Source organism: Scylla paramamosain, chromosome 19 (assembly GCF_035594125.1).
Source record: "Scylla paramamosain isolate STU-SP2022 chromosome 19, ASM3559412v1, whole genome shotgun sequence".
NCBI lineage: Eukaryota > Metazoa > Arthropoda > Malacostraca > Decapoda > Portunidae > Scylla > Scylla paramamosain.
In genome coordinates this window covers 21,303,642-21,331,141 of record NC_087169.1, presented here as the reverse complement: position 1 = coordinate 21,331,141, position 27,500 = coordinate 21,303,642, and the positions used below count along the sequence as shown (strand labels likewise).

Genomic DNA, 27,500 nt, shown 5'->3' with positions numbered 1-27,500 from the left:
ATACTAGATATCTTTTAATTTCACCAGTCAACCTTAACATATCATTAGCTTTATTCAAGGGATTAAGTGACTATATTGGCCAATCTTTATTTCACTGCCTTATCAGTTTTACTTTTTTATTATTATTATTATTATTATTATTATTATTATTATTATTATTATTATTACATATTGATTAGTTCAAAATAACCACCAGTCAACTTTATTGAATTGGTTAACCCTATTCAAGTGTCTAGTTACATATCTGTTTTATCTTTTGTATATTTGCCTTTCATTACTGCAGCTCATACTATCTGTTTTACAGGGGTTTAATTTTCATTCTGTATTGGTTATTTTCATGATCACTAGTCAGCCTTATTGATCTTGTGATTTATTTATTTATTTTTTTTATCCTTATAAACAAAGCATTTTAATTTCTTTCTGACTAGTGGTGGCTTATATGAAGGCACTTCTTCATCCGTAAATGGAGTGAAAGGTTAAACACACACACACACACACACACACACACACACACACACACACACACACACACACACACACACACACACACACACACACACACACACACATTTCCTTGAGTGAAATGAAGGCCATATTTTTTGGTAGGCTCAGATTGCTCTCTGCAGTGCTGCACCTTTGACAGTCTTTTCCTGTTATGCACTTAGTTGCTTCAGTGTTGTATTTCACATCTGTTATTGCAATGTTCACCCTTTTCTTCATTCAATACTATAAGTAATTGTCATAGGAGGTTAATTAGATTTTTTTTAGACAACAGAAGCATTCAGACCACAAAAAATAATTATCCTAAAAAGTAATATGATTGAAAAAACTGTCCAGGAGTAAAGGGTTAGTAATTACACACATTCCACCTCCCCCTTTCAACAAAATGCTCTCATTCCCATGCTGTTCACTGCCTTTTCTTTGTCCACTTTCACTCTCTCAGCTACTTCATTTGCAAACTCCGGGAAGGATGCCTTATTGTGGCTATTTGTTGTCTTATGCTTAATCGTGCTCTTGCTCTTCCGTCAGCTATGAGCACTACTAAGAAGGGTGTGAGCCGGCTGATGTTAAGCTTTCCATTGGTAATACTGTGCCCTTAATTGAACTATTTTGTTTTAAGGAAAGCAAGTTGTTTATTTTATTTATTTACATATTTTCTGCAATTTTAGTTTAGTTACCTTTGATTCTGAAGTTTAATGCTGTATTAACAAAACAAGTTGCCATTTATCCCCCATATTTTTTTCTTGCCCAGCACTTACGGGACGATTGACGCAGCCTCGTAAGATGTCAAATTTTCTTATGCCCTTAGTGTGTCTCCGTTATTATGTCAATACTGTTTTCATCCATTGTACAGTACTATCCACTCTTCACTTTTGGATTTGGTTTCTTTATTTTTATCCCTTTCACTGCTAGGCAACTTTTTTTTCCCCATAATAAGAATATTGACACTATACTACAGTCCCAAATAGATTCATAGTCTAGAAATTATAAGGTTTACCTCCTCATTGCTCTTTTGTTTCCAGTGTGACCTTGTAGACTTTCATTATATTACTGTAAATGTTGACAAAGGATAATCTTGGCAGGGGAAAAAAAAAAAAAAAAAAATATATATATATATATATATATATATATATATATATATATATATATATATATATATATATATATATATATATATATATATATCTTCCACCTACTTTTTATATTGTAAGATTTAATTAACAACTCACTACATAGATATTTCCCATTAAATTGCATCTCCTTTTTGATAGTCCTATCCACACCTTATTAAATTTCACAACTTTCACAGATATTTTTCACTGTATTGTATCTCTCCTTTTCAACAATCCCATCTACAGTTACCTTAAACTCCCCAACTTCCATGGATAATTTTAATTAAAGTGTATCTCCCTTTTTAACAATCCCATCTGCTAGTTCCCTTAATCTCCCCAACTTCTATGGGTAATTTTAATTAAACTATCTCCCTTTTTAACAATCCTGTCTACAGTTCCCTTAAACTCCCCAACTTCTATGGGTAATTTTAATTAAACTGTATCACCCTTTTTAACAATCCCATCTACAGTTCCCTTATACTTCACAACTTCCATATATATTTTCATTATATTTTATCGCCTTTCTGATAATCCTATTTATGGTTCCCTTGTACCTCACAGCTCTTCATATTTAACGTACCCACAACTCTATTCACAAGTCGTTTTATATTTAATGCGCCTACTTGTTTTTTTTTTTCACAACTCTTTAACGTAGCGAGAGCCGAGAGGGTGTGGATAGTATGCCGAGCGTACAAGACCAGCTCCTCTGTAGCGGAAGAACGTTGCGCGCCAGACATTCCTATCATCCATTAAGTGTGTCCGTCCCTTATACAGGAAATAACTTTGAGTTCTACCCACGATAATAGTGACACAGCGGAGATTCATGTAATATACAGTCGACCCTCGTTTTGCTAGCTAGTTTCATGGGAGCCTCGCAGAATATTTTTACAAAGTTCATTCTAAATTTTGCCGTAAAGCTAAGAATGACGAAATCGAGACTGAAGTAAGTAAGGATGGACTGTATGAACTGTATGAAAGAAAGTTTGCCGAAATTACATCTTACTTTAACTAATGTTATTCTAGATTTCTTCTTACAACTAATCATCATAGTTACGTTTCCGTATGTTGCTCTTGCCTGTGTATATCAGACAGCCTCTCTCCATTAACTCATTCAACAGTAATATGTTGTTGTTATTGTGCAGTTTCTTCCACATGATTACTATTTAGACCCACATTCTCAAACACTTTCTTCTCTCACGCTGTCACTGGTGCCACAGAACCAACCGGGGTGCCTTCACTTTTTAAATCAATCTCACATTCTCGCGAGGACTACTTTCGATAGGTCACAGAAACCATTGGCCCCGTTGTCGTAGATGTTTTTCCTGTTGATTTAGTAGAATCTTCGTGAATCAGTCATTAGGATCGTGAAAGCACATTAAAAAATCTCCAATAATCGTTTCACTATGGTATGTGATACTCAACAATTTTCAACACTAATATAAAAATCTTACATAGCATCAACAAGACAGAAAAGAGAATGTTTAGTCAATATGATTATAAATGACTCAGTGGTTTGTGATTAAAAAAGCATGTCAAATAACAGTGAAAAGGCTAAAAGTGCTCGAGATACGCCGAAACGTTTATGAATATAGATAATAGATACATTTTCAAGCATCTAAATAAAATTCATTTACTTCTAAAATAGTTATAACCAGGTAGTCAGCGGGTTCGTATTGAATAAATCCATTCCTTAACAAAGCGTAAGGTATCAAAACTACAGGAAAAAAAAAATTACAAAGGCAGTCGAACTTGCACCTTGTGAATCATCCAATGAAACACTTGTTCTTAAGACTTGTTCGATATTCCCTTTCGATGTCGTCTTCTCTTGAACCCACACGATGCAGATAAGCTGCTACGTCTCGACCCCGCTGGGTGCAGTGCTGAAGGACGTAATGAGATAAACGAGGAACAGAGGCAGGGGGGAAAATTATGTGATAGCCTAATGGAAGTATAAGTGAAATTGTAGATTATGAGCAGAGAGAGAGAGAGAGAGAGAGAGAGAGAGAGAGAGAGAGAGAGAGAGAGAGATAACATGATGCGGAAACAACAATGTAATACGTCATGGGCAAGGGGAGACACAACATGTGCAAGTGGTGAAGGCAAGAGTGAACACGTGGCGGTTACGAAGAAAGGATAAATGAACATTAGGAAAAAAAAAAAAAGTAATGTGATGAAACTAAAGGTAAATTGCAAATAGAAGAGGGCATCAGGAGAGCTAGTTAATAAGACAGACGACGGATGATAAAGAAGAGAAAAAAAAAGTTATAAAACATGGAAAGAACACACGAGCACATGGCAGGTAGATTATAACAGCAGAGTAATGCACAGAATAAGGTATACAGACAAGAAAATAATAAGTACGTAGCAACCGTGCTGTTTAAAATTAGTTCGTTGCGGGAGTTGACATGGAGACGGTCTGGTGCTGTCCCCCTTGTTGTTCTTCTTACTCATGAAGCTAATTCAAGTAACTGATGCGTATTCAGAAACGCTTTGTTAGCTTACTACTTAAATAATCAACTAAGTTCTCAGTAGTGTTTTTCCTGTTAATAATGTAGAAATCTTGTTAATGTCACTAGAACATTATAAAACCTGTGTAACTTCAACTAGAGTCTCTTGAATAGTGGAGGTGCGGACAGAAGTGTTTCACAATATTATAATTATCTACACAGCGAGACTCTTTGGGGCATGGACAGTTCAATGGTGTGGGCGTTCAAGTCTCTGCAATTTTCTTGGTCCCGCGCCAGGCCGGGCAGCGCCGTATGACGCGAAGAGGCAAGGCAGGCTTCGGTGATGTTTCATGCATGTTGTGGTGAGCCAACAGTGGACAGGAATGATGCGTCTCACTATTCGTCAGCACGTTAAGATCTTAGAACTCTGAATAATACAGAATGTTGCAACCCTCTTGGCTTCAGTGTGATAGGCTGCAAGATTGTCCAGTGAATCACTCTCTCTCTCTCTCTCTCTCTCTCTCTCTCTCTCTCTCTCTCTCTCTCTCTCTCTCTCTCTCTCTCTCTCTCTCTCTCTCATCAGACCTGAGTCAAACATTAAACATAGTGTGAAGTTTATTATCTGCTCATGGCCAAATAAGAACTCGAAAAACAAATGGGAAAGCACACACACACACACACACACACACACACACACACACACACACACACACACACACACACACACACACACACACACACACACACACACACACACACACACACACACACACACACACACATTGAAAGACGTATGCCAAAAGCCTCACGTAACATATAACGATGGATGCAATTTGGACGCCACAGTAACAGTAATGAGAGCATACATCACCAGCCACATGAGTCACTACGCTTAGTTAATGTGCAGGAGTAATGAAAAATGAGCGATGTCTGGCGTGCTTGTCTGGGGTTAACGTCTGCCGGTTGAGTCTTGAGCAGTTTGCGGAGAAGCGCACCACCGCTTTCGGACATCGCCGGGAAAGGAAGTGAAGCTTCAGTAACATCACACGACTTTCCTACTGACGGGGAAAGTCATGTGGGTTGCTAAATAAGATTCTTAATACATTCCCTCTTCCTGGCTTTTGCTGTTCTTCCTAACATACGGACGCGGCCAGCTGGTAGTGTGATCAGGACTCAGACGCGTTTTGCAGGCGAGGCATGGAGGGGCAGTGATAAGTAGGAGGGATGCATTGCCAAAACGTTTCGGCGTCTCTTGCCTCTCTACTCAGTTCCAGTAGACTGTAGTGGGCATTATTTTTTATTGTTTATTTATTTATTTATTTTTATTTTTTTTATGATTCTGGTGATAGTTTAGGAAGTGTTATGCATCGTCAATGTAAAAAGACACCCATTATTATTATTTTTTTCTTTTATATGAATAGCTTAGTGTAACAAAGATTTATTTAATTATTTATTTATTTATTTATTTATTTTATTTATTTATTTTTTTATTTTGCACGAGTACCTTAGTTTAACACATTCTGCATCATGAATAGAAAAAAAAGACATCCATTAAGTAAGTTGTATATATTTATCGATGCAGATGAGTGTTTTAGTTTAACACATTCTGTATTATAAAAAAAAGTTTAAGAGATTTATTTGCATTTACTTGCTTATTTATGTTGTGTGCATGGATACCTTAAAAATACTGCATTATCAGTCACGAGGTTTATTTATTTATTTATTTGCTTAGTATCTTAGGCTGACGGTGTTGGGAAGTGTTAGAAAATTTGTTTTTTCTTCGGGATGACTAACAAAAGCACAGTAGTAATAGCAGTATCAGTGGCATGTGCTAACTATACTTCAACTTCCAAACGAAAGAACAGATAGTAAAACAAATTGGAGAAGGTTTAAAACATGGCTAAAAAAAAAATGATTCACCAGCCTTTGAAGGGAGTGCCTTGTGAAGACGTGTTGTCAAGGCCCCACGCTCTCACTTCCTGCAACATGCTGAGCGCAGGAGGATCAGTTTAGTTCTAGCATTCTCTCTCTCTCTCTCTCTCTCTCTCTCTCTCTCTCTCTCTCTCTCTCTCTCTCTCTCTCTCTCTCTCTCTCTCTCTCTCTCTCTCTCTCTCTCTCTCTCTCTCTCTCTCACCTAAGTAATCGTGGTGTGGATTCAAAAGACTCCGCTGTCCTGTTGAGACTGCGATAGGGGCGCTCCACTCCTCCACAGCATCCCATTCCTCCTCCACCTCCTCCCCTGCTCCTCTCTGCACCTCGACAGCACCACTCTCCTGTTGTTGCTCTTCTGTTTCTGCGCCGCTCCTTTTCTTTCTCTTTCTGTATCGTTACCATTCTCTTCCTCTTAAACTTCTCCATTTTTTTTCTTAGTCTCTCTCTCTCTCTCTCTCTCTCTCTCTCTCTCTCTCTCTCTCTCTCTCTCTCTCTCTCTCTCTCTCTCTCTCTCTCTCTCTCTCTCTCTCTCTCTCTCTTCTTCTTCTTCTTCTTCTTCTTCTTCTTCTTCTTCTTCTTCTTCTTCTTCTTCTTCTTCTTCTTCTTCTTCTTCTTCTTCTTCTTCTTCTTCTTCAGTCATATGCCGCTGTCTCCTCCCAGTTCCTCAAAACATAAATGAAAAAGAAAAGAAAAGAAAATGGTTGTAGGAGGAATTCCAAGTTGGTCTGTATAGATTCTGGGGTGTTTTGATGTAAACTTTGAGCGTCTGTCTGTAGTCATGGCGAGGCTCGGGTCACGCATTTAAGTTTATTAAGATTACCCTTCCCTTGACCCGTATTCTGAAGCCCTCTACTCTCTCATCACGACTATTTTCAAAGGCCACAAATTATTAGCTGCTTTCTCAAGAATATTCCTGTTATTAATGTAGATATCTAGTTAAACTGTCACTAGAGGTAAAATCACCCTTGAAAGCCCGTGTCACCTAACTAGATGGAACCTTTTGAAAGTAGTGGAGGTGTGGCGCAGAAGTGTTTCAGAATACTAGCCCTGGTCTGCACGGGAAGCCTGGTAATTGACTGACGGTTGGGGCTGACCGGAGGCGCCACTTGTGTGTGACTCGTCGACCATTCTCTGTAGGGAAGGGGGTGCAGAATGACACGCAAATGAAGCTGGAAAATATTGATACCGTGATCCTGTTGAGTAAATGTGAAAAGTGGAGGGACATTTTAAGAAGGGGGTGCAGAATGACACGCAAATGAAGCTGGAAAATATTGATACCGTGATCCTGTTGAGTAAATGTGAAAAGTTGAGGGACATTTTAAAAAACTACTGCAGCTCAAGAGTTCAGTAGATATAATAATAATTGAGGAAGAATCTGTTAAATAAGGTTGAAAATAAAAGGGATTCGATCATCCTGAATCTAAGTGAAAATTGAACGAATTACTTATACATGCATCTGTGAGGTCAAATTACAGTAACTATATAATAATTTAAGGAACACCTGAAAGAACTTCTTGTAGATATGATTGAAAACTGTATTGAACGCAGCCGTCTTGAATTATAGTTGAGGTGTGGACCAGTAAAGATAAACAGGAGTATAATTGAAGAGAGAGAGAGAGAGAGAGAGAGAGAGAGAGAGAGAGAGAGAGAGAGAGAGAGAGAGAGAGAGAGAGAGAGAGAGAGAGAGTTTATTTTTCTATTTGGCGCGCCCACTGCATACGAAGCTTTCCATTTTGACCTCGCGCACAACACTGCAAATATTTAAACATGTGCTAAGAAGGAAAAATTGTGCCGTTTTCATCACCACCGGCATCCACATTGTCTTCATTGTTCCTCAGCCGCCATCTTCAGCAGTGTCTTCATTATCATTTTTATTCATCGTCGGATAAATGAAGTGTCTCTGTCTTGGATTATATTCTTTCTTATTTATTTATTTTTTTCTTGATGCATTACGAAAAAAAAAACTTATTCTTTTTTTCCTCGTGCTTTTTCTTTTTCTTTTTTTTCTGTTGTATTATGAAAAACTTCCCTTATTTTCGCCCTTATAATTTTCCTTCTTGTCTTTCTTTGATGCAGTATGAAAAAAAAAAATTATCTCCCTTTGTACTTTTCAATATGGAGATGACAAGACTAAAAGAGGAAGAAAGAACTAAGGTCTAAATGTCTTTGCATTTTAATAATTTCATATAACCTGTTTATTTATTTACATAGCGCACACAGATATTTAGTTATCCATCCGTGTGTGTGTGTGTGTGTGTGTGTGTGTGTGTGTGTGTGTGTGTGTGTGTGTGTGTGTGTGTGTGTGTGTGTGTGTGTGTGTTTTCCATCTTGCATTTCCTCGTGTCACGTGCGTGATTGCGTCAGGTGTTCCAAGAGCGATGTCATGTGGTGGCTCTAGTGTTGCGTCATATGAGAAGAGATAGGAAAAACTGCAACAACTTCAAATTCCTCATGTGTTTACCCATTGTACTTGATAAGTATGTGTGTATCTTTTACTAATCTCTCAACGCTAAACGGTTGAAAAAAAAAACTTGAATAAATTTTAAACCTTATACTCCAACCATTTTCTGAATTGTTAAGTTGTTCAAATCGCGTGTAATTGAAATGTTAGCCTGAAAGTACTGACCAGAGTGACACAAACATAGGAATAAGCGAACTAAATGCTGAACGAATGAAAAAAAAATATATGATGATTAGATTTCACATTCAAACCATTCTGAATGTTGTTATTCAAACCGTATAGAATTGGAATTAGCCTAAAAATACTTCTAATGATGAAAAAATCAAATTAAATGCTGAACATCATCGCATATTCGAGCCATGTAATCAGAGTGCTAGTCTAATTATTGAATGCCAAAGACGACGCAGAAACTCATTAAAGAATCAAATCGACCTTCTTGAACCAGCATAGTGCAGCAATTCTGAGTATAGAGTGAGAAAGCTGTTTCAAGTTGTTCGCAGCGCTGTGTTGTCAACAAGGAGTGTTTGGAAAGTAAAAGCTTGATTTTCCCAGTCTACCGGACCTTGGTAGAATGTTATGCCAGTCACCGTGTGGATCAAGAACACTTCCAGTTTTGTTAGGAGAAGCGAGGAGGCGAGGAATAGGAAATGATATGTAAGTTTTGTTATTTTTTCTCTTCCTCAGTATCGTAAGATGGTGTAATGAGTAATTGTTCATGAATGGACTAGCATGTTACAAATACAACAGCACGATGATAAGAATGGTAGTTATAATGACGATGATGGCATTAATAATGATAATGACAAGTAATTTCACCACATCACGTCATCCCTACACCTCCACAGCTTGAAGTCGAGTGTAGACTACTATGAATGGAGTAATAATGAAAAAACTATAAACAAAAATAAGAAGACTTTTTTTTTTTTTTTTTTTTTTATGTAAGAGAAGCATTTGCTTGTGTAATAACACTTTCCCAATATACTGGCAACATTCACCACATTAGGCAACACGTACTGGGCGGTAAGGATTCAGTCTATCAGTCGGCACCAAGTTCAGGACCCGTATTCTGAACTGCTTTGTTCTCTCACCACGAATATTCACAAAGGTCACAAAGATGATTAGCCGGGTTTCCATGAGTGTTTTTCCTATAAATAATGTGGAAATATTGTTGATCTGTCACGAGCCATAAAAAAAAAACAGTGGCACTTCAATTAGAGCCTTTTGAACGTAGTGGTGGAAGTGCAGCGCAGAAGTGGTGCAAATATTATAGTATGGCGCAACTAGATATTATTATGCCAGAATACGTAACTCGGTAGAATTCATTGGTATTTTCTTGCGCCACAGCATTCGTCATCGACTGTTTGTTGTGGTTGGCATACGTAAACACGTCAGTTCTCGTGTGTTTCTCCTTGCCTATACATGTTGTTCAGCCTTGGAGCTGTTAAAGATCCAAACTGCTTCTTCTTCTTCTTCTTCTTCTTCTTCTTCTTCTTCTTCTTCTTCTTCTTCTTCTTCTTCTTCTTCTTCTTCTTCTTCTTCTTCTTCTTCTTCTTCTTCTTCTTCTTCTTCTTCTTCTTCTTCTTCTTCTTATTATTATTATTATTATTATTATTATTATTATTATTATTATTATTATTATTATTATTATGTGTGTGTGTGTGTGTGTGTGTGTGTGTGTGTGTGTGTGTGTGTGTGTGTGTGTGTGTGTGTGTGTGTGTGTGTGTGATTATCTTCACTGTCTAATCTGATAAAGTAAAATAAAAATATAAAAGAGAGAGAGAGAAGTTGGAAATGGGCAGGGAACGGGAAATGCATATGTGGTGACGGTAAGAGAGAGAGAGAGAGAGAGAGAGAGAGAGAGAGAGAGAGAGAGAGAGAGAGAGAGAGAGAGAGAGAGAGAGAGAGGGAGGCATTTAAACTCCTAGAACAAAGGAACGGAGCTGTCCCCTTAGGTTTGGTTGGTGTGTTTGTATGTAGAAAGATCTGGCTCCACTGGTGTTGCGTCTAGTATTTGGTGAGGTGAAGTTAAGTGAAATTACTGATGGTTTGATAAGCGTAGGTGAAGTGGGGTAATGTGCAGGTTTGATGAGGGGAGATACGGTTAAGTCATTTTAGGTAAGATCAGGTTAGGTAAGAGTAGTTAAGATGTAAGGGTAAGTCATTTTAGGTAAGATCAGGTTAGGTAAGAGTAGTTAAGATGTAAGGGTAAGTCATTTTAGGTAAGATCAGGTTAGGTAAGAGTAGTTAAGATGTAAGGGTAAGTCATTTTAGGTAAGATCAGGTTGGGTAAGAGTAGCTAAGATGTGTACGATTTTGCTTAGTTTGCTTGTTTTGGATATTCTTTTTTGACAATCCTCTTATCGGACTGGTATTTATATTGAGCTATTGTTTACTCGTTAATTTTTCTTGCCCTTGAAAAAAAAAAGGGTTAGGTAAGGCTAGTTAAGATATATTTGATTAGGTAAGGTAAGGCTGGCTAAGAATATCTTTGGTTAGGCTAAGTTTGTACGTCTGGTGAGAATGATTTACCCAAGAAGTTATAACATTATCTAGCATAGACAAACCCGGCGTAATCTTTAAATTCTTAACTTTTTTCTTTCACATCCACTTTTGTACGTGTAACTCGTAAATTGTAACGCTCTCTCTCTCTCTCTCTCTCTCTCTCTCTCTCTCTCTCTCTCTCTCTCTCTCTCTCTCTCTCTCTCTCTCTCTCTCTCTCTCTCTCTCTCTCTCTCTCTCTCTCTCCCCCCGTGATTTTTTTTAGTGATGGACCGTTACACATGCTTACTTTGCAGAGAGAGAGAGAGAGAGAGAGAGAGAGAGAGAGAGAGAGAGAGAGAGAGAGAGAGAGAGCGGTGGGGTTTATTGTCCTCCCTGAATGTTACATCTCTGGACCATATTCTGAATCGCTGGTTTTCACCTCCATAACTTTCTAAAGGTTCTAGTTGAAGTGACAAGGGTTTTTAAAGGTGTTTTCACGGTTTTAGTGACATATTAACAATATGTCTACATTGCTAACGCTCTTGAGAATCCAGCTTATCATTTTTGTGGCCTTTGAAAATTGTGATGAGAGCAAAACGTTTCTGGATACAAGTGTTTATAAGACCGCCAGCGGAAGAGGCTGAGAGAGAAACTTGAGAATGAAATTGCACTTCCTTCTGAGCGGGAATACGTGACTCGTTTTTGATGATGTTATGGTGAAAGCAAAACATGGTGGTGTGGATACGTGCTGTACCGTGCGTCAGCAGAGAATGAAAACCACTACAGTGGGAAAAGAAAGGAAAGCGTTGAATCAGACATGTTTTATGTACAGGAGAACGCGTTGAACCATGTCAGGTTGTGCCAGGACAGCAGAATGAGAAAACACGCGTGGCATTGACTAAAGTGACTTGAAAACTAAATAAACAGTACGTTAACAAAATCCAGTGAACAGGAAAATTGTAAACTCCCACGTAAGCAGACAATGTGATGTGCGGATGTAAAGGAAACACGCTTAAAATAAATATTAGTGTTACTTTCATGGTGTATTCAAACAGTTAAAATACGATGCGAGTTTTATTATCAAACACACACACACACACACACACACACACACACACACACACTTCACAGCCTCTGTCGCAATATCACCTTGCGTCCGCCTGAACTGCTTCATACAAAGGACTAGAAGATCTTGGATTCACAGAAGGTGGGTGGGAAGAAACAGACTCTAGAAAACGGGGATGAGGATGGATACTGCGAGCCACCTGTCTCAGTGTTGCCAGGTTGCTCGGTACTTGAGACCCCTACATGTAAAACATTAAGAAAACTGGTTCTCTCTCTCTCTCTCTCTCTCTCTCTCTCTCTCTCTCTCTCTCTCTCTCTCTCTCTCTCTCTCTCTCTCTCTCTCTCTCTCGAAGGGTTCTGGCCATGGGCAACAAAAAAATAAAGATCCCAGTTCATACTTCAAGTTCAACATTATCACGAGACGTGTCTTGGAGTTGCTTCACTGCTTCAGTTCTTCTTTGATCGAGCTGGATGTTGCTGATACTACTGGGGTCTTTGTATTTACCCATCTGTTCGTTAGTCACATTGAGATTGAGGGGAAGGAAAGGGACGAACGCAGTGAAAGTGTGTGCGTGCGTGAGTGAGCCTTCTGACCGCAACTGTACGAGGCTTCAGAGGTGAAAGATGGTTTGAATGTAGGAATAAGTCACGAAGCAGGATGGAAATGTAGGGTTTGTGTATGTGGGGGGAGGGGGATTATTTTGTTCAGATTAGCATTGTTTTCTTTGTTCATTCTTCTTTATGATTTATTTTCCCGGGGGGAGCGAGAGCGTACGTGTGTGCGTTGCCGGCCTGCTCTTTGAACTGTACAAATGTATTGCTCAGGAAATGTTGCATAACTCTGCCGTTGTGAGTGAAGGCACTGAATACAGCCCACACACGCAACCCACCACTTGTGTGCCTTCCATTGCTCCATATTTTTAAGTGGAATTTCATCTTGACAGTTCTTAACATTTCTCAAGTGTATCGTCATGATTCCTGTGATGCTTTGATTAGGAATTTCCATCACCAGCAGGGAAAAACCAAATGAGAACTTGAATGGTAGTCTGTGTGGCTTTTGAAAATCGTCCTGATGAGAACAAAAATGTTTAAGAATATGAAACCACGTCCCGTCGATAATCCCTCACAAAATGTTTGCGTAGCTGGGCTGCACGCCTCTAATCATTCAAGAACAGAAAGCATGCACTCGTGATGAACTTATGAAAGACAACATGAACTTAAACTTATAAATGTCATAGTATAACCCTTTTTTCACAGAGTTCTTACTTTAGTGTGCGTGTGTGTGTGTGTGTGTGTGTGTGTGTGTGTGTGTGTGTGTGTGTGTGTGTGTGTGTGTGTGTGTGTACATATATAGCCAGTTTCTCAGTGCGAGGGTGGAGCTGAAAGGTGCCTCAGACGTGTGTGTGGGTGATAACCATAATTAGTATTGCAAGCTGGTCTCCTTATGCGGGACCATAAGGGGTCTTTATAACAAGCCAGCGATACGTCTGCAGTTTGTAAGAAGTAGATGAGTGGTGCATTAATCCTCCTCCTCCTCCTCCTCCTTCAGTGTCCCTCCAACATAAAAAAAATATATATAAATAAATAAATAAAATATCGTAATTTACATCTTACGTTTTAAAATTCACCTCTCCCTTCCTGCCTGCGCATTTAAGATTTTTCCTTATCCCACATCTCCCGTTACTCCCTCTCGCTTTTTCCCGCTGCCCGCTGCACGTGAGTGAAGTCACGGAGAGAGTCTTCCCGTCTCCATCCTGTGTGTGTGTGTGTGTGTGTGTGTGTGTGTGTGTGTGTGTGTGTGTGTGTGTGTGTGTGTGTGTGTGTGTGCGTTCGTTGATAAGTCTATTTATATTCATTTTACCTTTGACTCACCTCTTGTGGTTTATGAGCTCGACAGCAACCAAGACCATATTCTGAAACACTACTGGCTGTATCTCCGTTGTTTTCAAAAGGCTCCATTTGAACCTACACGGGTTTTTAAAGGTCTTTTTACGGTTCGAGTGACAGATTAACAAGATTTCTTAATTATGAGAAGGAGAAACCACCTTTAGAACCCGGCTAATTATCTCTGTGGCCTTCGAAAACCCGTGGTGAGAGAGCGAAGAGTTTCAGAATACAGATCTTTACCACTTGTCACAGGAGATCGTTCTTTCCTTGCCCTCGTTCCCTGCGCGTGTCCTCCTGTGAGTGGCGGCGAGAATTGGGTCTGCAAGTGAGGAAGACACACAATCGTCCCCTTGACCAAGTTCTCGCCTTTGGCCTCCATACGGTGAAATAGAGACTGTTGTTCACATCCTGAAACGTTTCCGCGTTTTAACGTCACTTTCAACAGGCTCGGGTACAGATTAGTGAAACTTTTTTTTTTTTTTTTTTTTTTAGTGACATTTAACCAGTATTCTGAACTACCAGAGAGAGAGAGAGATTTTTTTTTTTTTTTTTTTTTTTTTTTTTTTTTTTATACCCATCCCTGTAGCATTATTCGATGACTTGCATTAGTTACACAACCTTTGATCACCACGTGTCCCGGAACTACGCGATTGCCTAGTGATGGTGTCATCGCCGCGCGCAGGCGCTGCACCTACGCTCCACGCCTTAGTCACTACGGGTTGGTGCAAGTTCCCCTGTGAAAATCAGTGGGTGCACCGCTGCAGACAACCTTATTCTATCGTGCGGAGAGAGACTGTTCTGCGCCGCACCTCCTCTAATTTCAAGAGGCTTCATATGGAATTATAGTTTTTATGGGTATTTTTTGCTGTTCTAGTTACATGAACTGGAGATCAGGAAAAAAAAACACTTGAGTGTCCGGTTACTCACTTCTTTGGCCTCTAAAAATAGTCGTGGTGAGAGAGCAAAGTGTTTTAGAACCCAAAGTGACCGCACTGGATTGTGTCGGCTTAAAGATCACCATACACTTGGCGCCACTTGCCGGGGACTGACAAGAGTGCATTGCTGCCATGGACCGCCTCAAGACGAAGGCATGTGTTGCCTGTGTTTTCCCTCGGATTCCTTGTGCTCCTTCAATAACACCCCAAGATCTCCGTATTTAGATTTACGTAGATGTACAGATTTTGTCACATCCGAGCATCGGGTGCAGTCTTCGTTAAACTAATAGAATCACGCGAACACCCTTGTAAACTTGAAACTCCATTTATAGCAGTGGAAGTACTCACCACCAGGACTTGTAATGATCTAGTGAGGCTCTTGATGACAGGAGTGGTGAGATTGCCGGGGAGTGTAGTGACCAACATCACGCACGATGCTACGTCCTTGAAAAGCCTCGACCACGCGCTCCTCCTGTCAGAAAGAAGGGGGATGAAGAACGTGCTAGGTGATGCCCAGTGATCACCAGGTGGAGCTAGTGACGTGAATCCCTAGGTGAAAACTGGAGCACGTGTTTTATGTGAAGGAAGCCAGTGTGAGACGTAAGACTCGAACATAAAGTGGTACTTTTTATTTATTTATTTATTCTATTTATTTATTTGTTTATTTATTTATTTATTTATTTATTTCGCCATCCGCATTCCGTTTCAAGGGCTCTGAGATAGATAGATAGATAGAGAGAGAGAGAGAGAGAGAGAGAGAGAGAGAGAGAGAGAGAGAGAGAGAGAGTGTGAGTTTCCATCCTGCATATCATTAAAGCCGATTGTGGTGGTGGTATTGCCATGACTTAAGTTAGTCATTGGGGTGCAGTGTGGCCGTGGAAATGTTTTTGTTTGTTAATGTCACATCATGTGAGCTGGTGTCCTTGTTTGGGGTTTCTTCATTCATTTTATCAATTCCTTTACAGCCATTATTTTATGATAGTTTTTGTATTTCTATTTTATAATGATTGATGTCTTCCTGACTTTGTATTTATTTAATTATTCATTTTACATCTGTCTATTATATTCATACAATCTCTCTCTCTCTCTCTCTCTCTCTCTCTCTCTCTCTCTCTCTCTCTCTCTCTCTCTCTCTCTCTCTCTCTCTCTCTCTCTCTCTCTCTCTCTCTCTCTCTCTCTCTCTCTCTCTCTCTCTTCGCTGCGAGGGCGGCGGAAGAATATAAGTATGACATCATTTTCTTTCAATGGATCTGGTCATGAGGCGAGGTACAGAATACGAATATGGCAGCCACACCTCTTTTGTGCTCTGCTGGTTGTCAAGTAGGTGTTGTAGAGAGTTCTGGATCTGCAAGTTAGATGATGTACTGGTGAAGGATGTAGCTAGATTTGATTTTATGGTAGTGGTGAAGTAGGTCAGGTTAGGACATTATAAAAGGCCCACTACAATGCTAGACCCTAAAGAAGAGGCAGAAGGATTAACCAAAACTGAGACCTCTCTCTTGAAAAAAAAAAAAGTCATATGAATAAGGAAATACAGAAGTAAGTGGGACATTCCAGAGTTTACCAGCAAGAGATGAAAGATTATAAATACGGGTCTATTCTTGCATTAGGGAGGTGGACAGAATAGAGGTGAGAATAAGTAGGTTAGGTCCTACTCTGGTGGCAAAGTAGGAAGATTAGGTCTTGTCCTAGTAGTCAAGGAGGTTAGATAGAAATAAAAACACAATCCTCTTGGTATTTTTCCTACAGTATATTTTTCCTGCATTATCTCCTTTAACCTCTCCCAGTGACATGAGGCAACAGTATTGTAGTAATGTATCAAGGAAAACTGATGACTCAAAGAGGACATACTGGCAGGGATGGGGATGAAGGGAACAAAACTTGATTGGATGGTTGTTGAGAGAGGGAGGGGAAGAAGAACCTGTTTGATTATATTATTTGAAGGAGGTGAAGAAAGAAAGGATAAGGAAAAAAGTGGGGATTAGAAAGTATTTACTTACGGGAGAGTTGAAGGAGGTAAGGAAAGAAGGAAGAGGGAAGGAGAAAGAGAGTATGCATAAATGAAGGAAGGATATGAAATGTTTAGCTTAGTTGAAGGAGATGGGGCAAGAAGGAAGAAAAGAAAAGTAGGAAGATGAATTTCATGGAAGAGGAAAATAGAAGAGGGGATGAAAGAAGGAAAAATTGATGCAGGTTTTTATGATACACCCAGAAGAAAGACAAAGAAAGGAATGAAGGAGAGAAAGAAAAAGGGTTGTTATCATGATAAAGATAAGAAGACAGAGGAAGGGTGGAAGGCAGGGAAGGAAAAAAAGGTTTGTAAATGGAGACAAAATAAGGAGAGGAAGGAAAAATATGCAGTGTAGAGGTGGAGGAGGAAAAATGGGGAGGTGGAGGTGAAGGAAGGGGAATGGGGAAGAAAGGGTCATAATACCTTATTTAGAAAGGGGGTGGAGGAGGAGGGAAGTGGTGGTGGGGTGGTGGTGATAAGACTCATTTATTATGACTGGCAACACACACACACACACACACACACACACACACACACACACACACACACACACACACACACACACACACACACACACACACACACACACACACACACACACACACACACACACACACACACACACACACACACACACACACACACCACGTAGTGTAGTGGTAAGGTCCGGGTTCAAATCCCAGGTGCAGTGAGGCAAATGGGCGAGCCTCTTAATGTGTATCCCCTGTTCATCTAGCAGCAAGTAGGTACACGATGTAACCAAAGAGGTTGTGACCTCGCTGTCCCTGTGTGTGGTGTGTCGGTGGTCTCAGTCCTACCCAAAGATCGGTTACTCTGAGCTCTGAGCTCTTTCCGTAGGGGAACGGGTGGCTGGGTGACCAGCAAACGACCATAGGTGAATCACACACACACACACACGTACACCCTTTGCTGGCCTGTTCTTCATTCAGTGCAGATGTAAGGCCTGTTCCTTCATCAACATTCAGATTTATCATTTCTCAGCCTACTTTCTCTTCTTCCCTTCTGTCAGTGTATCTATACTATTTCATCCTATAGAACATTACTTTCCCCAGAAAATATCATATGAGAGTTTCCTGCATAACTTCATTGTGCTTGTTGTTTAAGAAACACTGAGAAAGTTTAGAGCTATGTTCTCAAGAGTTCTGGCACTTTGTCTTATTTCCTTGAACAGTTGGTGGGTTGTGGAAGGTGTTTTTGTGATTTTAAAGACTGCTTAACAAGGATTTTGCTCATTTGGTAGGAAAACCACCCATGTGAACTTGAGTAATCATCCCTGGACCTCTGAAAATAAATAGTCCTGATTAGAGAACTTTCAAAATGGTGACATAAGAGCATGTACACCTTGGATGATTGCTTTTTCCCTAGCAAGAAATTGAGGCTTATAACTACTACTGTACTTATCACAACCACCTAATGGCCTTGTTCCTTCCTAAGGTGCTACCCCTGGAGAAATTGGCTGATGAAGCCGTCAAGAATCGGAGAGACAGCTCTCCTGCCGCGGTGCAGCCGTACCAGGACTATGCAGGACAGGTGTGTAGGTGTGTTGAGATCCTGGTAGGGATGGCACAGAACTTTTAGGAGAGGTAGATGGAAAGTTAGTCATCCCTGTAAGATAGGAGGGTATGTGACAGTGATGAGTGAGGTTGGGATGTTTGTCCTTGCAAGTGTTGATGAATAATTATGGTGAAGGAGGTGTGGCAGTGATGAGTGAGGTAGCGATGAATGTCCTTAGTGGTGTAAGGCATTTGTACTGATCCTGGGAAGCTGGTATTAGGAGATATGCAGGTGTCAGCCTTACCTCTTCTGCAGATGTGCTTGTTTTCAGGATATTTGTTACATTATCCAGTTCTCTTTTGTATATGGTATTCATCTCATCCTCTTTGAGTATGGTAAGGATGGGGGTGTTTGTTGATGAAATATGGATATGGATGTTACTGAATCACAATTGTGAGCATGGATCTAGCCGTAGCTGTTTAGGTGTTCTGCTTATGTGAATCCTGGTGAATGAAGTGGCAGACTTGTGTGAGGCTTACAGCACCTTTGTGTGGCAGAGTCTTCTTGGTCATTGAGCCTCTAGTTAGCACATGCCCCATAACATATTGCTGAGCTCAATGTTTAGACTCATAGTTTGCCTTCACCAGGTTCTTCAAGGCACTCATTGTATTGACCGTTCCACAGATGAGAAACTCGCGATAGGTTATGCAGTGGCTTGTCAGGCCTGGACACGAAGTGAGGGGCCCATTTTGATAGCTAAATGCACTAGCCACTATGCTTACTTTGTTAAGCAAGGTAAATATGCAGAGATATACCTTGATAAAAGTAAAATATCATGCCAGGAACTTTAGGGTGTAACACTTGTGTGAAATATGCTGCTGTGCAAGATTGTAAAGGTTTTTTGTGTGTATGCTTAACAGAACATGTGGGGGCTGATGAAAAGGAAAGCCGATGCAGATGAGAGAGAGCAGAGTGACGGCGACCAAGAGATTGATGCCCTCGTTATAAAGGTGAGCTGGGTGATAGTGTAAGTTGTGGTGGTGGTGGTGGTGGTGGTTCAATGCACTACATGTTGGTTATAAAGCATCTCTCTCTCTCTCTCTCTCTCTCTCTCTCTCTCTCTCTCTCTCTCTCTCTCTCTCTCTCTCTCTCTCTCTCTCTCTCTCTCTCTCTCTCTCTCTCTCTCTCTCTCTCTCTCTCTCTCTCTCTCTCTCTCTCTCTCTCTCTCTCTCTCTCTCTCTCTCTCTCTCTCTCTATATATATATTTATTTATTTATTTATTTATTTATTTATTTATTTATTTTCTGAACAAACTTTTTTCATTTCTATGAAGTAAAAATGAGTTTTCACATTTTTTAAAATTTATATTATTCTTTAATAGGAAAACTGAATGTTTTACTAATCACTATTTTTATTTATTTTTATTTTTTTTATTTTTTTACACCAAAAAACGTCAGTCACTGGCATGCTATTACACATGTACATTGTGGAATTGCATTGATCAGGCTTATTGTTGGTGGTGCTAATGATGAGAGTGAGGAATTTGTGGTAAGGATTAGAAGCACACGATTCTTTCCATCTTAACTACAAAACTGTAATGCTACTTTATTATGACAACTATATTACAGGGAAATAACAGAATGAACTGCTCACAGAAATATTTAGTTCCTGAGCAAGAAAGTCACAGCCTAGGAGATGTTAGCATGCCATATGTACAAGCCTTTCTGTAGTACATTTTGATTTTGAATGACTAGAATTTATATTTATTTATTTATTTATTTATTTATTTATTTATTAATTAATTAATTAGTTAATTAGGTAATTAATTAATTAATTAATTAATTTATTTATTTATTTATTTATTTATTTATTTATTTATTTATTTATTTATTTACTTACTTACTTACTTACTTACTTACTTATTACCTGTGATGGCTTTATTCTTTTTTTTTTAACTCGGCTTTCTTGGGACAAAAATTCACGAGGGACAGACACCATTAGTATGTGTTGACTAGGTGTTGCATCCCTCTGAGGGTTGTGAGAAAGTGTTGCAGCATTTTTTTTAACAGACCTTTGTGTTTCAGGAGGAAAGTGAGCATGAGTCACAGTTATCACACCTGGTCTCAGTCGGCGTCGGGAAGACAGAGGACAATGAAGATGAGGCAGAGGTTTCTCCAGTGGGGGTACCCATGTGCTCATTGACATGGCACTCAGATGACAGTATCCAGTGCAAGAAGTTGAATGGAATCCTTTCAAGAGTCAAAAAGAGTAAGCAGAGGATGTTCCATGCTAAACAATGGATTACGGACTGTTTACTTCCTGTTGCTACCAGTATCAGTGTGGTGTCCTTGGAAGACATAGAGAAGGCCTACATTAATGACTGCCACAAGAAAGGTCAAGAACCACTCAACACATTTGTGCTTGCCCGCCTCATTCACCAAGAGTGTCCAGAGGCAGACAAGTGTCGTCGTGGGTCTCGTGGCAGCCAGAAAATTCATTACAGAAAGCTGCAGTTGAGGAGTGGTTCCTCACCCAGCTTGAAGGATGCTACATCAACTTTCTCAGAGAACAAGGCTGAAGAGGAGATACCAAGTGAGGATTCACCTTCGCCTGCAGAGGCACAAATCAGGGATGAGAACCCGCCTCCACCAAACACGAGTAGCGTGGGTGTGGCGGAAGCCCCAAGACAAGTGGAGAATGAGATGTACTGTGAAGCCAATGAAGCTATAGAGGGAGCAGCCCATCAGCCTGTGCCTGAGGATGAGGACAGGGACCAGAAGGGATGCCAGGATGCTGCTGAGCGCTTTGCCCAAGTTGTGAAGTCAGTCAAATTGGAGGGAAAATTTGACATGCTTCTGAAGATTTTTGCCCACAGCGCCTCATGTAGCAACTCTTCATGCAATCCGCTTTGCCTCATGTTCCGCAGAGTGCGTCGTCATGTGGTGAATGCACGCCATCCCTGCTTTGTCATGCGCATTTACTCTGTGCTTCTGAAACTACATGTAGCACGCTGCAACAACACTAACTGCGGCATGACAGCATGTCCGGCCCTGCAAGCCTCGCGACAGATGAAGCGGGGCAGGGATGAGGAATTCCAGGAAGAGCTACAGCACCAACGATACGACGAGCCTCAGCGCATTAGAAAGAGATTCAATTTGCAGATGAAGCGAATCAGGATTCCTTCACCACCCTCTTCCCTGCCAGACTCTCAGCCCAACACTCCCTCACCACCTGTCAGCCCTTTTCAACCTCCTTCACCAAGGATTGTTCCTCTGGTCCCCGTGGAAGTAGGCCGTGTGGCCAAGATTCACACAGAACATGGAGGTGCCTAGGTGCTGACTGCTCACCATTATGCCTTTCAGTCAGACTGGCATGGCATGGATTGTGGGTGATGGTGGTGATTGTTCAAGAAACAGTGGCCAACATGTACAAAGAAGAGATGCAGCCCTTTGCAAGGAACCCTAAATGTTCCAGTCGTTATTCAGGAGATGTCTCATGGCCACTAGGTAAGATCTTGCTAAGACCTCATAAGTAAATTTGATTCTGCTTTCATTATGAGATGCCATTTATTTTACTTCATAAGATATGACTATTGGAATTGAACATTTTCTTATACTTTGATATTGAAATAAAAGGTAAAAGCAAGTTCTTAAATTATTAATTTGAAAATATTGTTTATTGTTTCCATGTTTGGCTGATACTTAGCAGTTAGTTGTAGTTATTATTTGTGCATAAGTGGCACAGGGGATAATTTTTGAGTTATTTACATTGATGGTTATAAAAATAACCTGGAGAAACTTCTTGATAATTCAGGAGTTGAACAGAAAGAAAGCAGACATTGGTTCTATTGGGAAATTATTATATAACGATTGCCTGTGAATGCATGAGAGAAAGCCACTTATGAGTCTAGTGTGAAGTGCTGAGGGGCAGTGTATGAAGTAGCTTGGCTGTGGAAACTTTGAGCCTCCACTCTGCACTATCCTAGTAAGTCTCTCTCTCTCTCTCTCTCTCTCTCTCATATATATATATATATATATATATATATATATATATATATATATATGTTTGTGTGTGTGTGTGTGTGTGTGTATGTGTGTGTATATATATATATATATATATATATATATATATATATATATATATATATATATATATATATATATATATATATATATATATATATATATATATATATATATATACATACATATATAACCATACATTTTTCTTGATCATAACAGATTTAGATTTATTTTTGTATTTGGATATAATTTTATATCACAGTGCTATGTAACTGAACAGGATGGGCAAGAAGTAATTGCTGTGGCAGATTTTGTTCTCTGAGTGAAAGAGGACAGTAGCCCTTAATGTTATATTTGGTCAGTTTTTTTTATATGTGATATACTGGTGACATGTACCTCTCAAGTTGTGTACAGTGTCTGTCCTGTGCAGGCTGTGACACTGTACTCATAGTCATTATATGATGTTCACACATTTGCCAGCTTTTGAAAAGGTCAGAAGCTCAGCAGTCAGTCCTTGAATTTGCTGAGGTATTTGTACTATGGAGAATGTTAAGTTTGAAGTTACTGTGAATCACTATCACTGAATTGCACACAGTGGTATGTAATACCTTGGCACTTAGTCTTCCCACTTAAAAGGATATGTAAAATGTTAAAAGCCACAATACATACCATTGTTTGACTACTTGCACTTACTGAAGTTAGAAAAAATTAATAATTACATGTTTTTCATATATTTGTCTTCACAAATGCAGACAGTATGTCCATGTTAGTATGTGGTTGTCACAGTGTGTCTCACCACTAGAGGTGTGTAACAGCTTCAGGCACTGAGTGCACCACACACCCACACACACACACACTTAGGGCTCACCGTCACCATTTGATTCAACACTTATTGTGATTACAGATAAAAACAGTAAGCCTGATCAATGCAATTCCACAATGCACATGTGTAATAGCATGTAAGTGACTGACATTTTTTTGGTGTGAAAAGTAATAAATTTTTTAAAAAATAACTAGTGATTAGTAAAACATTCAGTTTTCCTATTAAGGAATATATAATTTTTTTTAAATGTGAAAACCCATTTTTACTTCATAGAAATGAGAAAAAGCTTGCTTGGAAAAGAGAGAGAGAGAGAGAGAGAGAGAGAGAGAGAGAGAGAGAGAGAGAGAGAGAGAGAGAGAGAGAATGAAAAGAATTTAAGCCTGAATAATTGAGGAGCTGTAACAAGCTCATGAAGGAAACACTGGATGGTTACTGTGCAGTGATGACACAGTTCAGTTTCCTTCATAAATGTTACAGATTTAAGTATGTTTGATCCTGATCATGATTTGTCGGTTCATTTAGTCTCTCTCTCTCTCTCTCTCTCTCTCCCTCTCTCATTATTTGTCCATGTCACTTGTATGAAGGACAGTTTTGTGGTTTTTCTTTTGCTTCCTAAAATACAATTTGCTGAGATGCACTGTAAATATTAGTAACTTTCAGTACCACAGCATCAGTTTCCCTTTTTTATTTTCAATATCATTAGAGAATTTTAGTAGATTTTAAGTGATTTTCTAAAAGAACAATGAGTGTATTATCAACTCTCCTTGTATTAAAAGTATATCTTTGTTTTATTTAAACTAATAGATGATTTCATGACAGGAAACTGCATCATGGGGATATATATATATATATATATATATATATATATATATATATATATATATATATATATATATATATATATATATATATATATATATATATATATATATATATATTTTTTTTTTTTTTTTTTTTTTTTTTTTTTTTTTTTTAGAAATCTGGAAGAGTATGTACAAACTGAGGATATTGTATGTGCTATGGTATCAGATTTTTGGGCTGAGAACAGTTATTGCTGAATGTGTTGAGAGACTAATCAGTTCCTTCAGAATCTGCCTCAGTGTGGTTGTTAAATTGTTTTGAGGCTTCAGTGTTGAACCCTCACGGAATATTATTATTTGTAAGTTTATATAGATCAATATTACTAACCGTAACCTGATTTTTGTATGTTGTTGGATACCATTTAAAGATTTGCCCCATTTGCTAAAAAAAAGACTGAATCGAAACCACTGCATTCAGTCCCATAGCTGCAGCAAAACATAGCAGGGAGTCAGTGTGGCATTTTACTCAATCTGACCATACCTGTCCCAGCAATGTTAGAGGTTTGCTTTTTGTTCATACCATCTCAAACTCAAGTGAGGATTTTGATGGTAGCTTTCCAACAGCAGTTAAAAAGTAGTAGTAATTGTACATTAAGATATCCTTAATATTGGGAACTCTACACTATTGGAACCATAGAAAAATGTGTGAACCAATGAAAGTTTTTGTGAGAAAGTTCAAATAAGGGACTTACATGAAGATCCCATCATGTTTGGCACATGAACATTACGATGCATCCCTGACGTAATATTACCACATGAGCCTCTAGTTCGGAGCGTGTCCCTTGCGCAGTACTTTCTGGGTGTGGCATAACCAGCATTCATAAAAGCATTCTTCTCAAACCTGAACACAGCAAAACTTGGTGGCATACTTACACATCACCACTTTCATGACAGGAATATAGAATGTGGTAGGCTTTGAGGAAGGCAGGAAGTTGGTTTGGCATGACAATAAAAAAAAAATGTAGTACCTATGGACACTTGCCTTGATCTTGCAGACGTTTCTAGAGATCTTGATATGACAAGGGGCTAAGTCAAGTTTGTTGGGGCATCCAGTGTCAATAAACAACCTCCTTTTCTCAGTATTATTTCAGTTCACAACAGTCATGAGCAAACCATGATTATGTTTTCTTTTCATAAATGGTAAACTCTCCAACCAGTTATAATCTCAAACATTATTGTTTGATAGTAATTTTTTTCTAGCTCTATTAAATGAATATATATATATATATATATATATATATATATATATATATATATATATATATATATATATATATATATATATATATATATATATATATATATATATATATATATATATATATATATATATATATAGTGAGTCTACAATATATTAGCTTTATAAATTGTGTACCATTTCTACTTACTGAACAAGACAGGCGTGGACAGATCTCAGGTGGTAGGCTTTGAAATGTTATTTTGTCACATCATAGAGTACACTGGGAACAAAATGACACCAAGGACTGGACTAGACAGAAGAGTTGCAATGGATCCAATACTGTAGATACAAGACTTGATGACTTTATATAGTATCCTTAACAAGCATTATCAGAAGTCAAGTTGTTAACACCACGTTTGCTTCCTTTGTCATAATGTTTTCCCTCAGTCCAAGGTCCTGCTAAGAACTTATCACTTCTCAAACTTTTCAGTTTACCAGATTGAGGGAAAGCATTAAAGACAGCAGTAATGAGTGTAAATACTTCTTGACTTTTGGCCATGACTATATATATACGGGGTTTATTGTACGTTTGCTTGCACTGCAATACTATCACAAATTGTGACGTAAAAGTTGCCCAATGTCTTTTGGTTTCCCTTCACAATTTATTCTAGCAGTCTTGGGTATGTTATAAGGTGTATTTTGCCGTGCATGGCGCTTTGATTACAAATATTTTGCTTTCACTAGAAATGTTACGCTGTCCAATGTTTCCCGTATTTTTGTGCTTTCTATGATTATCGGTTTTGATTTAATGGTGGTTTGTTTTCTTAGTATTTTTGTTTATCAGAGAAAAAAAAATGGTCGGCGGTGTGAAGATGAAAGTACTTGGAAATTGCAGAATTAAAAGAGAGGAGGAACTTTCTTAAGCATCAAAATAAGATCATCATGGAAACTTGCTGAGCATCACTGTGTCAGCCTTTGTATGTCCTTCACAAGTTAGAGGAAGAGAGAGAAAAAAGTTTACAAAGATGTGAAAGTGAGTTGCAATTTTCAGAGTTAGAATCATTGTGAAAATTAAAATTATGTTAAATCAATGTAGAAAAAAAATATGAATTTTTAAAAATCCATTAGTATAAAAGTAGTTGAAGTTTTTAGCAGGTACTAAAAAAATGTTAAAGTGAATTGAAGGTTTAAGTAATGTTGTAAAATGTAAAGTGAGTTTAATAACGTTTTAGCGTGATGGAAAAAGAAAAATTAAATCAATGTGAAAATCGATATGAAGTTCGTGGCGACAATGAAAAAATGGTAATAGTAGTTAAAAGAAATAGTAGAAAATTCTAGATTATAATTTATATAACAATGATAATATCTTAAAGTGTCCTGTGGGTACTGCTTTCACCTCCTGGACATCTTTACACAGAAAACGAGATGTAGCGACGTATTAAATCTGATGAGCGATAACGGTTACATGACCAAGTACAGAAATGTCCGGCTATTTTAATAAAATCTTATAGTGGAAAAGTTTTGTTTTGTGCCATCCTCTTTCCTCGTCATACCTGATAGAAAATTCTGAGGCTCTTCATCAGAAAATGTGAAAAAAAATAAATAAATAAAAACTGATCATGGTTCTACAAGAATTTCCAATGGCCAATAGTGTTTGTTCTGCATAACTACCGTTACTGCAGTTAGTACTATTACTATCATTGAGAGTTTAGTTCATGTTATTGGTATTGATATTGCTGTTGTTTTTTTGTTTCACTTCCTAAGTTTTTCAGTACATTTTTCGATTTTTTTTTTTCGTGATTTTTTTTTTTTTATCACCAGTATTATTGTTTTACACGTGACGCTTAAGTTATTACTGGTAGCTATTATTATTATTATTATTATTATTATTATTTCAGTATAAAATAACTCCAAGCTGTGAAAACTGAGGGAAAATATCTGTATTATTATCTAGAAGACGGCAGTGCACAACCACATTTTTTTCCTCTCAGCCGCGCTTCGACTGGGGCATTACGAGTGTGGGTATAACAGTGTTTACGATATGGCAGCTGCCTCGTGATGGTTGAATCTAACTGGCTGATGTATGCACTTCATCACCAGTGAGAGAGGAAGGCAGTCTCAGCCAAGCAGATGCCGCGGCTGTTGCCATATCCTGAACATTATTATTGCCACTCGCCCCATTATTTTATCATTGTTAAGATGCTTAAATGACTATTTTTTGTTATTTTTGTAGAGTACCTGAATAAAATTACACTAAATATTAAGTCT

At 38.6% G+C, this 27,500-nt stretch overlaps 1 protein-coding gene across 12 annotated transcripts in view; it reads left to right on the top strand.

Annotated features, from left to right (window-relative positions):
• The window catches only part of LOC135109898 (uncharacterized), a 42,321-nt gene that overhangs the window by 13,919 nt on the left and 902 nt on the right, over positions 1-27,500 (top strand). For 3 of the 12 annotated variants that reach the window (XM_064021751.1, XM_064021749.1, XM_064021753.1), the window contains exons 2-5: positions 18,288-18,383; positions 19,032-19,142; positions 19,268-19,357; positions 20,432-22,016. In XM_064021751.1, the coding sequence (XP_063877821.1) occupies positions 19,122-19,142; positions 19,268-19,357; positions 20,432-21,679 (1,359 nt within the window). In that variant the 5' untranslated portion in view covers positions 18,288-18,383; positions 19,032-19,121 and the 3' untranslated portion in view covers positions 21,680-22,016. Of the gene's footprint in view, positions 1-1,016; positions 1,083-14,628; positions 14,742-14,849; positions 14,975-18,287; positions 18,384-19,031; positions 19,143-19,267; positions 19,358-20,431; positions 22,017-27,500 lie in introns of those variants that run through there. The other 9 variants (XM_064021754.1, XM_064021745.1, XM_064021746.1 and 6 more) reach the window with 7 other exon arrangements.